The 17,507-nt window shown below is 38.3% G+C and overlaps 1 protein-coding gene across 2 annotated transcripts in view; it reads right to left on the bottom strand.

Annotated features, from left to right (window-relative positions):
* Positions 1-17,507, bottom strand: part of Map3k7 (mitogen-activated protein kinase kinase kinase 7) — a 60,603-nt gene that overhangs the window by 12,119 nt on the left and 30,977 nt on the right. The window contains exons 12-14 of one of the 2 annotated variants that reach the window (XM_036177758.1): positions 16,055-16,135; positions 5,827-5,891; positions 335-440 (exon numbers count right to left, since the gene is read on the bottom strand). In XM_036177758.1, the coding sequence (XP_036033651.1) occupies positions 335-440; positions 5,827-5,891; positions 16,055-16,135 (252 nt within the window). The remainder of the gene's footprint in view (positions 1-334; positions 441-5,826; positions 5,892-16,054; positions 16,136-17,507) is intronic. The other variant, XM_036177759.1, reaches the window with a different exon arrangement.

The following is a 17,507-nucleotide window of genomic DNA, read 5'->3' as shown; positions in this document are numbered from 1 at the left end:
TTTTTTACCATTCTAGGAATTTTAATTACTGGCAAGATCCAACAGGAAGGATCATGATATAAAAATCACAGAGTTAAGTACAAGGACACATGATGTTTTCTAACTGGAAAAACCTATTCTCAACATATATATTTAGTATTTGGGAAAAAATACACACAGGATAAGGCAGTCAGCCTCTGCCATAATACTCCAAAGGACATTTGAGAAGTTATTATCATATAGTTGATTTTATAAACATGAAAATCTAAATAATTACATCATGCTTGTTTTTGTAAAGAATGATGCCTCTAAATTCACTCAATTTCATATCACAATGAGAAACTACACTGGTCACCTGTGGAGTCATCGGGGGTCCACGGATGACCGCGAGCTGGCTTCTCGGAGGTCGGTCCTGAGGTAGTGATCATTCTGACACTAGGACTGGATGACCTACTGCTCACCTGGAGGAAGGGGTGGAAGGAGGAAAAAGTGTCAGTTTTTTTAAAGAATGTCAAGACACATTTTCATTTCTAGTAAAAGGCAAAAAGATTTTCATTTTTATTAGCAGAGGCCCTGATACTCTTGAAAACGGAATTCGAAGTATATAAGCAATGTGTATCAAATTCTCAAGTCAATGTATGTTGAATTCATACAAGACATCTCTTCAACACTTACAGGGCTTAGACGAGAAAAGTAGAAAAGAAGCCCACAAAGCCAAAGGGAGCTGGGCAGTGCATAAGCTGCCAGTGCGAGGACTCCAACCTAGAGGCCTCGACTGTCTGCTGTGCCGAGAGGAACCAACTAGTCACAAGGCCTAGTAAGGAACTGGATAAGTCCTTGTAGGATGAGAGGCCTGGAGGCACGGAATGCTTTGTTCTCCAGGAAAGAGACAACTAATAGAAAACAACAAAAATCTCCTGACAAAGGCAGGTGGCAGACACCTGTTATCAGCACTTGGAGGCAGCAGGATCATGAGAAGAGAAGAACAGTGCCCACTGTACATCCAGAAACCATTTCTAGAATTAATGGAAGACAGAATTGTGCAAATGTATGTGGAAAGTATGAGACAAACCCATATACCAAGTTCAACATGCTCATATCCAGTCAGATTCCAGAAAATAGAACGGCCTCCAGAGGGAAAAGGGCAGCTATCAGTGAAGCTTCCCTAAGTCAACAGATCTGAAATTAGAAATGCTTTGAAACCTGAAACTGAGTGCTCACAAGATGCCACAGGCAGCAAACTGTACCGAACTAACACCTCCCATTCCAGGTACACTGAAACAATCAAAATTACCTGCAGGCGTGCTTATCGTACAGGGAAAACAAATGGGTAACAAATTTAGACCTGGGCCTCATTACCAAGATGTCCCCATCAGATACATGCAAGTATTTCAAAATCTGAAAAGAAAACACTCAACTGGAAACACAACTGATCTCATGCATTTCAGAACAAACATTCAAAACACATTCACAAAATATGAGCTACAGCCACAAAGGAAGCCGGAAAAGTGCATTTCTAGCTACACAGTGCCTGCAGAATTACTGACAGCCAGCATAAATGAATTAGATCAGAACAACATCTGCAGATGATGAAAACGGAGCTGACCATCCACAGACTCTTATGATAGGAATTTCTAAGAAGAAACCCCCTTAACAAGAAACTTTTCCTTGACAAAAGGGCCAGGATACAATTGAAGAAAATTCTGACAGAGAAAGGTGCTAGTCTACATAAATTGAAAAACCATAAGTGAAGGAAACAGTAATTCACAGAACTACCAAACAACATAGCAAAAAAATCTACAAAATAATAAAACCCGAATAAGCAAGAACATTGTTGTTAAAATGCCTCTGCTGCTGTTCAGAAAGAGCAGAGGTATTAAGCAGGCTGGATATACACGTTAAAATCTCAAAGGTACTCACTAAAAGTCGTAAAATCTAACTCTTAACCCAGAAAAACAAATGTGATGAGAAACAAGAAATGTACCTATTAAACTTTAAAGAAGGCAAGAAGGTAAAAGAGGAGTCTCAAATAAGATGGAGCAAAATTACAAGTAAAAGTAACCAATATAAACTACAATATCATAGCTCAAAATGAAACAAAGCAAAACCCCTAAGCACAGGGCTGGAAGACAGCATGGGGGTTAACTGCTTCCTGTCTCCCAGAGGACTGCTTTCAGAGTTAAGATAACAGTCCTGAGGAGGCTCACAACTCCAACCCCAGGGGATCTGAGGCCTACTGTGGCCTTTCTAGGGACCCATATGTGTAGCAGGCATATGCATGCACATATATACAGACATAATTAAGTGAAAAAAATAAAGCCCCAACTAAATTAAAGGCCTGCACCACCACCTCCTGGTGTTTTTTTTTTTTTTTTAAAGATGTATTTTATGCATGAGTGCTCTATCTGCATGTACACCTTTATGCCAGAAGAGGGCATCAGATCCCACTAGAGATGGTTATGAGCCATGTAGTTGCTGGGAATTGAACTCAGGACCTCTGGAAGATCAGTCAGTGCTTTCAACCACTGAGCCACCTCTCTAGGCCGAAGTGTGATTCTTAAGAGACACACCTAATTTACTGGCAAGATGACTTGTGGGTAAGAGCGCTTACTGCTCTTCAAGAGTACCCAAGTTAGGATCCTAGTACCTACGCCAGGTAGCTCACATGTGCCTACAGCTCCAGCTCCAGGGGATCCAATACCCCTTGCCTCTTCAGGCAACTGCATTCTTGTGCACATCCACACTTCCCATTTAAAAAAATAAAAAATAAAAACAAAAATTAGAAAAATACTAAGTTAAATAGAAAAGACAAACCAGGTAAAAAGCACTCAAAATAAAATATCTATGTTAACACCAGAGAATATATTTTAGGGCCAAATTAAGAAGAAGCAATAATGTACGGTGCTCTGAGGCAGGGAAATCATGGGGACATAAGAAGGGAAAGTAACCCTTCCCCTGAAGTCCAGCCAAAGCCTCTCACCAGCAGAGAAGCAAATGTCCAAAGCCCTTCTCGCTTCCCTACCACAAATCTTGAGAGTAACCAAATGGTATACAGGGCTAATTCTAAGACAACCTTGCCTCTCCTTCATGCACACCTGAGGATGTCTTACTCTGGCATTCTGAGACACACTCAGGCTGCTTTCTTCTGAGAGCTTCTCATTCTCTTAACTCTATGCTTACGCCTATATTAAAGACATCTTAAAATCTCCAACATTACTTTATTACATTTGCTAGTCCTACAATGATTCCAGTATCAAAACTACAAATCCTGGTTTGGCCCAAGCTGATGCCCCTGAAGTCTAGAGGAATTAATTCTTAAGGAGCTGAGAGGGGCAGTGTGGACCCGTGTCTCTGTCCACTCAGAGTTTGAGCTTCTGCTCTGCCATTTATTAGTATCAAAGGTTTAAATAAATCCCAAGACACAAGAGTCAACTGAGGTTACATTAAGGGTCTTGACAAAAGAACAACACTCATTAAGTGGTGGCTGTGAGGGAGTAGAAAACACAGGATGAGACCATGTGGCAGTGTGCAGCGCTAACAAGTTCTCCCTAGTTCAAAAGTATATCTATAAGGCATCTGACTGACTGGGTGCTATCATAGGGATGCCACCCCACACCTGCCGCTTAGAGTTTTGGTTATATGTATAGTGAGTTCCTACGTAAACTTGGGCTTTATATTATTATCAAAGATTCCTCAACAATTAACTTCAAGGACAGAGAAAAAACTCATAAAGGAAATCTATGGTTCTCAAAAACAACATTAACAGTACTTTTTAGAGTATCTGAAAAAAATATATGGCATAAATAAAAATTAGGTACGATTTGACATTAAAAAATTATTTTATGCTAACCTATGTTACAGCTCACAATTATGGAAAACGCTGTATTACAGAATCTGCTTTTCAAATCTTTCTGGTAGAATTCCGATGGGCCTAAATGCTAACTATCATAGTCTATTTGGGTTGATTCTTCCTGGACATTTCCAGGTTACCCTCTTCTGACATAAACTAATGTTCAGGGCAACATGGACAGAAATGCCATTTGGCCACCTGAGGCAGCAAAAGGGTGCAAGCCAATGTAAACTCTAGGGGTGTACTGCCAGCAAGAGACATGGGCCATAACTGGCCTTCGACCAGAATCTTCTCTCTGTATTTATGAAATGGCTTGAGTAGTGATTTTACAGACAAATCTTAGGCTTTTATGTCTCATCAGGTAGACAGGAAAATAATTCCATTAAGCCAATAACTTGTATGTTTGGTGCTGAGACACATCCTTTTAGAATCTTAGTTACTGTAGTCACAGAAGCACAAATCAGAGACGTAGTACAGTTTGGGTCATAGACTTGAAAGCAGAGATCTAAGTGTCAGTGTGGACTTAAGACAGGCACTTCCTTCCTCTAAGGCAGGCAGTCCTAGGTACCCAGAACAGTTACTGAAATGCTCTCTAATCTGTCTGCAATTTGCATCACTCACAGCATTTTGTTTTGTGAGACAGCATCTCTCTATATAGCACACACTAGCCTTGAACTCAAAAGGACATCAGGAGCTTTTATCCACTGACACCTGCCCCCCCACATCTGGATAGCAAGAATGCTACAGTGAGGACAAAGAAATATTACCAAGCGCTCTGTATAGAGGAAGGCTGTACCACAGATTAGCATCTACTGTGTGTCTGTACTCCCATTCCACAGGAACCCCATATAGTGGGTGTTACAGTGTACAGCTACATAAAGACTGCTGAAGCTCAGGACAATTAAGGAGCATGCTGGGCTCATATTGTGTCTAATTCTCTAGATAATGGTAACTGCATCACTAAGGAATGGCAAACATATACTGGATGGAATCCTAAAGGGGATGCGTAGATCTACTTTACAGTACATCATTTTAGTGAAACAGGAAGGTTCACCTAAGTGTTTAAAAAGTAAATGTGTCTGGTTATCTGTCTACATTGCCCAGCCTATAAAGGTATTTTTAAGTTAAACAGAGAGCTAGAAACATTCTAACTTTTATTAGACACTACAAAATAAACCATTAATTCTTGTAAAAATGAATAAAACTTTTTATGATCAAAGTATTAATGTATATTTCCTCAAAGTAAATTACATTGATACTTTACATGTATACATGAACCATGTAATAATTTTATCATTTCATAGGAATACTATACTCACATGAAAACAAAACAACAAAATACCTCATACTTAGTCCTTACTCATTTTAGAAAACATGATAAAATGTATGTCAAGTATATTAATTTAAGTAACAGAAAAAAAATTTACTTAGTTACTTTTATATACCTGATTAATTAGAACTCTATAGTAGAGTAATATGGCTTGAATTATAGCATTTTTTTGGACTATTTACAAAGAAGCTATGATAAAGAGGGGAATTCAGAAGAACATTGAAAAAACGAATAATAAAATCTGTAATGACTAGAACAGAAGTTTCCTGGAGTTTAGCCATCTGCTTAGTAGTATTTTCAAAGGCTATTTAAGAAAAATATGATGTCAGTGGATACATCAAATTAAAAGATGTTACCATTCTCCAGGTGGCCCCAGGAGTAGCATATTAGGGAGGTATTTATTTCTCTCATTAGTAAAAAGTATTATTTACTTTAGAGGACAAAGACAAAGATGCATTATTAAGTTCTATAACAGAGTTCTTTCTTAAAACATGAGAAACACACGGTTTCTGCTGAACATAGTTCATCAGAGCTTCTAAGTTCAGTGGCAATAAACTTCTGAACCACATTTTCAGGTCAACTAATTTGCAAAGGATATTATGGTTCATTCCTGATCTCTGTTTATTATAGTTCTCCACAGACAGATAATTTGAACGTTAAGTCTTACCTGACCAGGTTCTGTCCCAGTAACAGTCAAGTCTTGGATGGATCTACGCCTTGGTTGCCCGTTTCCTTTAAACAAAACAACAACAAAAAAGTAAAACTGCAATCTATTCACATAGTGAGAAGGGTGTAATTGCTGCAGAGGAAGTGCAATCTGCTGCTCCTGGGATCTACGTAACACGTTCGCAGGAAAAAGAATGAGTAAATTTATTGTTAAAACAAACCTACCCAAAAACTGAGAAAGAAAGAGACAGAGAGAGAACTATAGTGTATTAACTCAAAATTTGCTGGCCCACAACAGAGTATGTCCTAACACAATGACACTCCTACCACACAAGCAGCAGCTGAACTGTCTTCCACCATCTTCTGTCATGTGTTTAAATAGATGAATGCTTGGGGGCTGGGGCTGATGACGGCATCTATTTCAAGGGCCTTACGTTACAGTTTTCACAGCAAGACAGCTAGCAGGTTGCAAGACACGTTTGGCTGTAGCTGGCAGCAATGCCGAAGAGGATGGTTTAAATTACTGCCCCAAGTCACATTGAATCCCATTAGTCTTTGTCAGAATGCAATAATTCATCATTAGTGAGTAACAGCTCAGGTTCCTCGTGGAGAGGAACAATGTTCTATGCTCAAATAAATGCTTGTTGAGATGGGCTATTATGAACGACCTGCTTTAGAAACATCTATATTAGCAACAATTTTTTACTCATTAAAAAAGAATTCTACAAATAAGCCTTCAGCAGAACAGATGGACTTAAACAACAGCTTCACTCAGCACCTTTACTTGGGAGTAGGGTTGTTTATACAGTATCTTTTAACATGAGAGCCCAGCTGTTAAAGGGAAACACTGAAATACTACAGACAGCTGGAACAATAGTTACAACTCCTTTGAGCCCGAAGCTGGACCATACAATTCTGCAACTAGCAGGCAGGACTCAGGACACATGCTCTAACAGCTCTGTTCTGATGAGCAGACAAACCATTCACATTTTTCACACTTCATGATCTCAGATATAAAAAAATTATATCTAAAACCAATCAGTATTATTTAGCACCTTAATCCATGTGATCTCATTATTGTTTGACATATAAACTAAATGGACTTTGAATAGAATTAAGAATGTTTAATGAAATAATACAAGTAGTGAATATAAAACTCAAATGTATAGTCACTCTTGTAAGTATAGCTCATAACTTTTCCCACTTTAGACTGTTTTAAAATTCTTTGCATACTCTGAATTCAAACTTACTTCAAGTTTCAACTTATTCTGAAATGTCCCAGCTTTCCATTACAAAGTAAAACAAACCACATTTCTTAAATCAGACACTTTCGTGAATGCTTTTAACTATTTGTGTTTCCCCAAATAAAAAGGATACTACTATGACTAATGAGCAATTTTAGGCACATTTCACTCAACACCCTCATTCTAAAATTAGCCCAGATGAGACAGACTATCAAAGTGTCTGGAACTCTCTTTTCAGATCAGCAACATTTAGGAATCTGAGGAAACCCCCAGCATATGTGTATACACCATGACATCGCCATCACGTTTCACCAAATATGAGTCCAAGTCTAGCTGAGGGACAGAAAGAAAGGGGAAGAAAAACTTTAAGGAAATGGGGTAAAGAAGAGCTGACAGTTAACAAATGCCATAAAATGAGAATTTTCATGCTATAGCATGAGTGTAAGCAAGCAGTATTAGGCAATTCATTTTAATGAGCACAACCATGTCAGAAACCACCTGGCAAACAGCTCAGACAAAGCAAAAGAGGATTGCAATCAACAAATACTTGTTGCTCCAATATTAAGTTTAAAAGCCATAATTTAGAAATATGAATGTAAATAACTCAAGCTCCTAGTATTGCAAATGAAAATCACTGGGTGTGTTCCTAGAAAATTTCAATTCTCAATTTTTTGCACTGAACACTAATCTAGAAATGTATTCATTTAACACTTCACATACATCTTACTGTGCATGTGTGCATATGGACTCTTGCTACAGCAGGGGTGTGGAGGCTGGAAGACAATGTGTGAGAAGCAGTTCTCTCCTTCCTGCCTGTCAGTCCTGGAGATGACACTCAAACTGTCAGCTTTGGCAGCAAGCTCCCTTACTTGCTGAGCCATCTCCACTTCCCTTCTCACTTTAAAGTTATTTGATATGTGCACACCTGCATTCCATATGCTCTAGTAAACAAAAAGGCAGAAAACCCCAGGGCAGTATGATGTAAGCAATAACCAGCAGTCTACACATGACACTCCAGAATTAGCACTGTAAAAATTCTTGACCCTCTGCCGGGCATGGTGGTGCATGCCCTTAATCCCAGCACCTGGAAGGGAGAGGCAGGAGGATCTCTGAGTTCAAGGTCAGTTTGGTTCACATAAGGAGTTTAGGACAGCCAGGACTCTGTAGAGAGACCTTGTCTTAAAAATAAAAAAATAAAAAAAAAATCCCGATTGTCTACAGTTTGTAAGAGAAAAATGAGAGTTTTAAGAATGGTTTGTCTAAGATCTCACTGCCAGCTCATGCTACACACCCTCCTCTAGGCCTCAAGGCAGAAAGGGGAGACAAGAACATTAGAAAGCTGCTGTCACAGCTCAGTTCAAGTGTGTCACAGATACAATCTAACTCCTCAAAAAGGCTGCTCTTTTAACTACAGTTGAGTTCCTAAGCAAGTGTTTAAGTCATTTCAGAACAAGTCCAAAGATTACTAAACTGAGGTCTCACATAGTCTACCACTTTGCTTTCTTATATCAGTCCACAGCTTTCTCCACCAATGCCTTAAACTTTCAAAATACATGCAGACTCTTCACGTAAAAGCAAACTATTATTGTGGAGACTTCTCTAGTCCAAATTGCTGAAAAATCAGAGATCTGTAAGTTCTAAATAAAAATTGTTCTCATGCATAAAATAGGATCAAAAACATTGTATAAAATTATATACATAAGTATTAAATTACTGCTTAGTGGTAAACTGATGGTGTAATTTAAAAATGTGTGCTCATTAGATTGCCACAAATCTCTTACTCTTAGTAATTTGAATAAATTATGCCTCTTTTCTTAGGATACCAGATAGGTTTTTCAAAGCAATTATTCATGACTGATGAGTTTTGCTTTGGAATTAGCTTTTTTAGAATTTGAAGTCCACCCCTCTTTTCTTTCTTTTTTAAATAAATTTTATTTCTTTTAGACAGTTTCACTATGTAGCCCACTGGCTGACTTTGAACTCTGAGAGATCCACAGGCCTCTGTCTCCTGAGTGCTGGGACTAAAGACAGGGGCCAATATACTTAAATGTTAGTTTAGTTTTTAGATTATAGAATGTGACCCTGGTAATCTAAAATTTGGTGGAGAGAGTTGCTGAATATTTACAGTAAAGTTACATTAACTTCTCTATTTAACTAATCACAAACACCAAATTCCATAGGAAGTGAACAGGAGTATCTTAACATAGTCTTCAATCAAAGGTTTACAATTGTTAATGAGACTACCTGCGATAGGTAGGGACTTTTCAACTGTAGAAAAGCTTAAATTTCCCATTATACTATCTTATAATATATTACAAATGGGAAATGTGCAACACTTTGTATAATTCTGGTTGAAGAAGTATTTACAAACATTAGTGTCTACTAGTTCTTGAAGCAAGCACAGCATGAGAAAGCTTTATTCTCATGCTAATGAATAAAGTACAGCGCTTATGGTGTCTCTCAGGACTGCCTCTACCTCCAGGGCGTGGCACTCTAAAGAGTCCTCCCACTGGTCAGTATGCCTGGCAATACCTAAGCTGGAGGAGGGTGAGAAACCTAGTTAGTTACATGTCCACCTGTTTTACCTTTCTCTTCATCACACTCTTGCTATAAAAGTAAATATACAGCACAGCCAATGTTTTATAAAAGTGAAAGTGAGTATTTATTTTTTGACAGCTAATAGACCTAAATGTGGCTAACAGATCTAAAACTTACAGACTTAAGGTTTGTTTCCAACTTCAAAAACAATACTATAAACATAAATCAGATAACTCAAGGTCTTCAGGGATTTGTAAAAAATATTTTATATACATCAGTTAAGAAGGCTCAAAAATATTATTATGCAAAGAAAATACCTAAGATGGAATGCCATTTTTGGTGAAGGCATTCTATCCCTCTCCATACCAGGCCATATTATCACTGACTTAGAAACACAAAGGTATAGTAAATCTGCACTGTTATGCCCTCAAATACGAGTATTTTAAGGTAATGCACATCTAGAGTGGATCAGAGGCTATTTAAATGCCTTAAAATGGAATCAAACATTATAATTAAGATAGATACTCTATAATATTTTCTAGTTTAGCTTGTTTTCTCAAGATATGTATATATTATGACTGTAGTATCAGTATTTATAAGGTGACTTTGTAAGTCACATTTTGAGTATTTGTTTCATTTTATAGTAGCAATCAAGTTGGTATAAACCATAAATAACTGCAATAAACCAAATAAACCATAAATTTTCATATTAGAGAAAATGCAGGTTGTTTCGACTATACCATTTGTTTATAGCTATGTGTGTCTAACTGTGATTTTTTTCCCACCAGTGGACTTTGAAATGCATTATAATCATACCTGGTATCCTTGAGTGCTCCAGTCACTCATAAAGTGACTTTAGGGCACACGTGCTCCTCCCTGACTATTGGTTTTAGAATTACAAACCAAGAGCCACAAAAGACCAAGGGCAGCACAAATACTCCTGAGCAAAGAGAACAATGCTGGAGGGATGCCCATTCCAGACCTCAAGCTACATCGCAGAGCCACAGTAGCAAAAACGACATGGCATGGGCACAAAGGGAGACACACAGACCGATGGAACAAAACAGAAGACCCAAACACAAGCATATGTAATATTTGATGAACATGCCCCAAACAGCTCTCTACTTGGATATAAGACCTGCTCAACAAGAGGAACACCATGCTTGGTACTGGAAACCTTGCCCACTACCCACAGCTAGTGAAGTCATGGATCTTGGAGAAAATCCTACAACCACTACTTTGCTAAACCACTGAATCTCTAACTACATTTTAAATATTTGTCCTATGCCCACAGGTAAATGTAGTTCTTACCTCTTATCAAGGAAATGTCTCTATGCAATGGATAAAGACCATTACAGAAAACTACAACTGGTCAAAATGCAGAGCTGCAGAGCCTAGTCCCAAATGATTCGTCTACAACACAACTTCTACACCTTAGCCTAAAGGAGCATTCATAAGATAGGGAAGACAGATTGTAAGAACCAGAGGAACAGGGAATTTGCTCTGAGACTGTCTCCTAGAAATGTCTGAAGCTACATGCATGAAGTCTCACCAACATGACCGTTTAGACATGACATAAGACAACAACAGACATTACTAACAGCACAAAGGGAAAGCTCATAAGGCCTCAACCCTAGACAAAAAAACTATAGGCAACTAAGGAATGCTGAGGCTGGAGAAACAGTCTTCCCAAGGGAAGAGTAGACTAACTAACTACTCAATACCACAAGTATTATTCTACAGATTGAGCAAGTTGTATTTATATATTCAGGAACAAATAACACACCACTATCACCACCACTAACATCAATATTTGAAAAGAAGAGGCTGTGAATTTGAACTGGCAAGGAGGGGACAATATGGGAGGGTTTGAAGGGAGGAAAAGAAAAGGAGAGAAATGATGTGGTGGCATTATAATCTCAAGAAATAAAAAACTTATTTAAAAACAATTCTGAACAAAATTTGTTTTCTAAACTATTCAGACTCTCATTCTCCATTTTAAAACAGGAAGGCTGTTACTCCTTTTATGTAACTTTTAGGCATTTTACCTATTCATCTTCGACAAATGGTATTTTTAAAATGTGCAAGTTAGATATTTTAACACCAGTTGAAAGAGATGACCTCCCACTGCCAGGATAGTTTTGCAAACATAATCCCATCTGGGCATCTGAGAAGGGGAAAGAAGAGAGAACCAGATCAAAACATGGGGCAGCAGCCATGTCAAGATGAAGCAAAGATCTCCTTTCTAGGCACTGGCCACCAGAAACTCATTGAAGTGGATGATGAATGAAAGTTTCATATTTTCTAGATGTGCATGGCCACAGAAGTAGCTGCTGATGCTCTAGGTTTAGAGTAGAAGGGTTATGTGGTCTGCATTAGTGGTGGGAATTACGAAGTTCTCTCCTGACGAAGCAAAGTGTCTTGACCCATGTCAGAGCATGCCTGCTGTTGAGTAAGGCACATTATTGTTATAGACCAAGGAGGACTGGAGAGAGGAAGCACAGGTCTGTTCATGGATATGCCTTGTGGATGCCAATCTCTGTGTTCTCAACTTGGTTGCTGTAAAAACGGGAGGGAAGGACGTTCCTGGTCTGTAGAACTAATGTGCCTGGTGGATGGGGACCAAAAGAACTAGCAGAATCTAAAAGCTTTTCAAAATGCTGTCATACAGCCTTAAACAAAGAAGGCGAGAATCCTAGGACCAAAGCACCCTAGACTCAACATCCTGTTAGCTATTTGTGCTGCAACACAAACGCTGATGCACTGCTCTGAAGAAACAGTGCACCAAGAAAAACAAGGAGGAGGCTGCAGAATATGCTAAACTTTTGGCCCAGAGAATGAAGGATGCTAAAGGAAACACCAGAAAAGATTGCCAAGAGACGTAAGCTGTCCTCACTGAGAGCTTCTGAGTCCAATCAAAAGTAAGTCTTTCAGGGTAACAAATAAACTATTAGACCTCGAAGAAAAAAGTTAAAACTTGGGGGTAAAGCCAAGTTCAAGTTCTATCTTACTTTCTTTATTAAAGAAGTGGAAGGAAAAACAACCAGAAAACTTAAAGCAATCCAATAATACCTCACCCATTTCTGTTTCTTCAAACAAAAGAATCTATTGGAAGTCACTGGAAGCTAGACAGTGGTGACACACACTTTCCCCAGCACTCCAAAGATAGAAGCAGGTGAATCTCTGAGTTCCAGACCAGCCTGGTTTACAAAGCAAGTTCCAGGACAGCCAGAGCTACACAGAGAAACTCTTTCTTAAAAAACAAAACCAAAAAAATCCCCAAAAAACAAAAAACAAGTCACCGGCTGACAAGGAGAAAGGATCATGCTTTTAAAACTCAAGTGTCAAGGGAAGGCACTTAAGAAAAGCCCACTGCTTCTTTTAATAGCCCATTTCAATTTATCAGTGCACAATGTAACAAGCAAATGTATTAAGCAGTTATAGTATGAATGTCCTAAGCATGGGTGAGAATCTTCTCATCTGTACTGACACTGCCTAGGGAGAGTCGGCAGCACCTCAAAAGAAATGCATAAGCAGTAAAACATCACCAGCACTTCATTGATGAGCAGCTCTTAATGGTGTCCCGCTTGGTTTAAGAACAAGACTTAGCTACAGCTCCCTTTGCAGGGCAGGGGACAGTGGAAAATAGAAGGGAGGGTTACTATGCCAAAATTTGCCAACAAGTCAGCCCCAGGAATGAGACAACGTATGACACTTGTATGCTCTCACAGTGTCTAAAACAAAAACAAAAACAGCATCTCCCCAGGACTGCTAACCTTTCATACTAGCTCTTTCCAGCAGGCTGTCTAGGGCTACATAGGTTAAGTGCATCTAACCTCCGGTCACTGCACAACACTAGCTCGTGCCTACCTAGACTATTACTATGTTTCTTCTTTCTTCCCCATTATTTTGTCTGCCCTTTATATTTATAGACCTAACTTCAGATTAAATTGCTACTTGTCTAAATTTTCTGATTTTGTAATGTGTTCAAGGATAAAACAGCTCTATGTAAATAAATTTAAATGCTGCCATTTTGGGGGAAGTATATTATACCTATCAGTATGGAAATAAAATAATCACAAATACTTTGTTAATTTCTAAAGAAGCCATCAATCAATAAAAATTGCTACATGAGAGATGTTAACAATATTTGAAGCGGTGACAAAGTTAAAAAAATAGGATATCACTTTGAATATTAAAGAAAATTAGTTTTATATAGACAAAATAGCCCATAAAACTGTGACTTATATGTTTGGGGCCCAAGTTTCTAGCTATGAGAGATACTCAATGACTTACTCATCTAATAACCTATTAAACAGTATGTTCAGTGCGGGAAGTACTGGAGACAGTTACTACTGACAGAATCAATAACAATTAACAAATACATAGTCCTTATCCCTTAGTTTTGAGTTCAGAGAGAAAAAATTAAGTGTTGAACTACAGTTGAAACACAACACTAAATAAGTACTATCATGGGCAAAAGTACAGAATGCCAAAGAATCCATCCAAATCACACATGTGAAAAATATCTCTATAAAAAGCCATGAGATGAAGGAAAATCTTTAGTTTATTGAACAAAGGAAGAAATGATATTTTATCTTGCCCTGTGTGTGTACACCTTCATGTGTGGAGAACAGACTACAACCTTTGGAATCTGTTCTTCCACCATATGGGTCCTAGGAATTGATCTTAGGTCATTAGGTTGAACCAGAAGTGCCTTGACCTACTAAGTCACCTCAATGGCCCAAATGATCATTTTAAGAAATATACTGAAGGTTATTATGCTATTTAAGTTCGTACTGAAAATGGTGGCTTTTAACATTTGGCTTCTGCTTCTATTTGCAATGATGCTGTGGTTTGACTGTGGTCCGAAGCTTTGAAGCACTACTTGGCATCTCTTTCCTTCCTCGGAGGTCTCACCATTTAAGCAGAACAGATTTGATAAAGTGTTGGCAAGGTGAGGTCTTGTCTCCACTAGGTCATCTTCATATGAATCCAGTGGTTATAAGGTTTTGTTTTAGGGGTTTTCTTTCATGTTTTTAATAACGGTTTTTAGCTGATGTTCATGAGAGAATGTGCCACCACATAGAACTGTGCCACTAGGTAAAAGGAAATCCTATCTAAGAGTGTTTTTCTTTACAGAGCTGTGTCATATCATCCTTTGGACCCTCTGCTGGAAAAGTAGAATCAAGTCTCAAATAATGACTTTTCAATTGTATCCTCTAGTATTATAGGTGTAGGACAGTACTGTATCATACCTCTGTGAATGTAAAATAGCTTGTACCTGCTTTATGATACATAGTAGTGACTGTGCTTTATTAGAGCTGTTTTTAATGATGTTGTTCAGAATGTTTTCTTTCCAGATGATGATTGAGAAACTAATTTAAAAAAAAAAAATGGTGCCAGGTACCACAAGAGTAACAGGACTGTGCTGTTTTCTGGGGTTTTGTGTTTTACTTTCTTTCTTTCTTTCTTTTTTTTTTTTAAATGGAGTGTGCTGGATGTCTCTAAATTTTGTTCAAGAGATTGCAGAACCTGGAAAAGCTGTTGTTGCTATTGATGCATAACATACTGCTATTATTGGTATATATATATATAAAATTTGAATTTCTGGAAACTAGCTGTGCTGTCAACTTTGGAAAAAATTATCCTAGTTTTCCATGTTGAGTTGGCATTGTACAGAAATTAACAGCCATATTGGTCTAGAAATGTTGAACTTAATTTTTTTTTTTTCCATTTGTACAGGGGTAACGCACTGTATTAAATATGTAAGGTCTTATCTATGTGGGTTTAATTACAAACACTAATAAAGTATTCTCTAAATAAAAAAAATGGTGGCTTTTATTCATCTATGAAAGGCCCACTCTAAGATATAAAAGCATTCACCAATTGACACACTGAAGCATCATGTATGAATAGGGTATAAAATATAGTCTGTGTACTTCCTCTTAACATCCTAGCAGCAGAACTAACAGTTGTCCTAGCAGTTTTGTTTCTGGCAAGGTACTCTACAAACGGCAAGCCTTGTCTGGTTTCAACTCTGCTCTCCAGGTTAGGACGATGCTATGCAGCAGCTTTCTTCTTCCAGCTGCATGCCCACTGGCTCCCCGAAGACACAGCTGGACAGGGAGGAAGGGAGCCAAGGACAGCAAAAGTTTCAAGCAGCTGTAGCCTCTTTCTGCTATAAGTTCTGCTCTAATGTCCTATAGAAGAGTCTAAAGAATGCTATTTCCTTTGTACTTGACTCTTGTAACTAGAGATGTGAAATTACATTTGCAAGTTGGTTTCAGTGTGGCAGTATAGAGTTTTCTACAAGTCTCCCTGGCTACTGTATGCGAGGTATCTATTTTCAGATCATATGAAAATTGGAGCAAGAAGCATTTAAAAGTACCAGGATCATTAATCCAGTTCCATAGCTGTTACACCAACACAGGTGGTCTATGATACCTGATATGACGATCTCAGGGACATCCAGAATGTTGCCAAATGAAGCGGTTTTACGGTGGCCCCGTTTAGGCTTGGAATAGGCTGAAAAAACACACATGTACAGTATACATGCAAACAACCACGAACAGTAACACAGGAAATGACTGCAAAACAGAATAGTTCTGAAATAGTCATGTTAATTACATCTCATGCAGAATGGCATGCAGAACTATCTAACTTTTCATCCATGCTTAGGAAGGTGCCGTTAAAGAGCAAAAAACAAACAGTCTAGGAAGTTTTACACACTGGTTTTTATTAGCAGAAAAACAAAACAAAACAAAACAAAACAAAACAAAAAAAACTACCCAACAACAAGTAAAGACAGACAAAGCTGCAGGACAATGGAGAAGCTAACTTTCCAACGTGTTCTTAGAAATAGTCTACCTAAGTAAAGTCAATGCCACGAGGTGACGGTGGGAACGATGGATGGAGGAAGAGGAGTGGAGGTAGTGGGTAAGCTGCCAGATTTGTGCTAATGACACAAACAGGAACAGGTAGCTCTTTAAATTAGGTGTTTCTCGGAATGAGCTATAAATTAAAATTCTGTGATTAAACAATAGTTATCAAATCAAAGCATAAAATGTATGTTTCCCTAAGTACTTCTATATTATTTCTAATAAACTGAACATTAATAGCTTTCAAGTTTAAGGTATATAGTTGTTAGATATGAAGGCAGTCAAAAGCTGGAATATGAACCTTTCAAAGTAAGACAATTCATTATAAAATTCAAATTATTTAAAATTCAAAGGATGTATTGTCCTATATTTAGGTAGAGAGGACAAAGTAATTTATTTGTATATGATTATCCTTGAACTGGAAAAATTCATTCCTTTAATACGTAATTACAAAGCTGTAAGTGACTAGAAAAACAGACTTAGCAAGAGCATAGACTATTATCCTAACATTACTTCCCTTTAGGGCAGAATCACTACTGTGTGTCTACTCTGAATGACGCCTGTGAAGTGGAATGGTCTTCCAAGAGTTGTGGGTATGTCTCTGTCCACAGACAACTGTGCTTCATGGGCCACTAGATGGCCACTGACTTAGCTTGACACTTTCCGACAGTTTACCTGGGGCAGAGCCCTAGTTCCCTGCTAATCCCTAGTCTTTCTTTTCCTTAGCAATGGACCCTAATCGTACTAAAGCAGCAATGTCAGATGTGGATGCAGATCCCTTCTACTAGAGAGACAGACAGGTCACCTGACCATTGGCTCTGGCTACTGGCATGTATGTACAAGTTGTCAACAACAGCTTTTATTCTTCTGCTATCTCTTCTTTCATGCCATCAGAATTGTGGACGTGATGGCGTGAAGTGTAACAGCCATTTTGGACCACAAGGTAATCTTGAGAATGGAGTTAAACAATACAGACTGTGACATGGAGACACAGAAAACCAGCTGCCTAATGACCATGG

This window comes from Onychomys torridus, chromosome 2 (assembly GCF_903995425.1).
Source record: "Onychomys torridus chromosome 2, mOncTor1.1, whole genome shotgun sequence".
In the NCBI taxonomy this organism is placed as follows: domain Eukaryota; kingdom Metazoa; phylum Chordata; class Mammalia; order Rodentia; family Cricetidae; genus Onychomys; species Onychomys torridus.
This window is presented reverse-complemented; position numbering and strand designations above follow the sequence as displayed.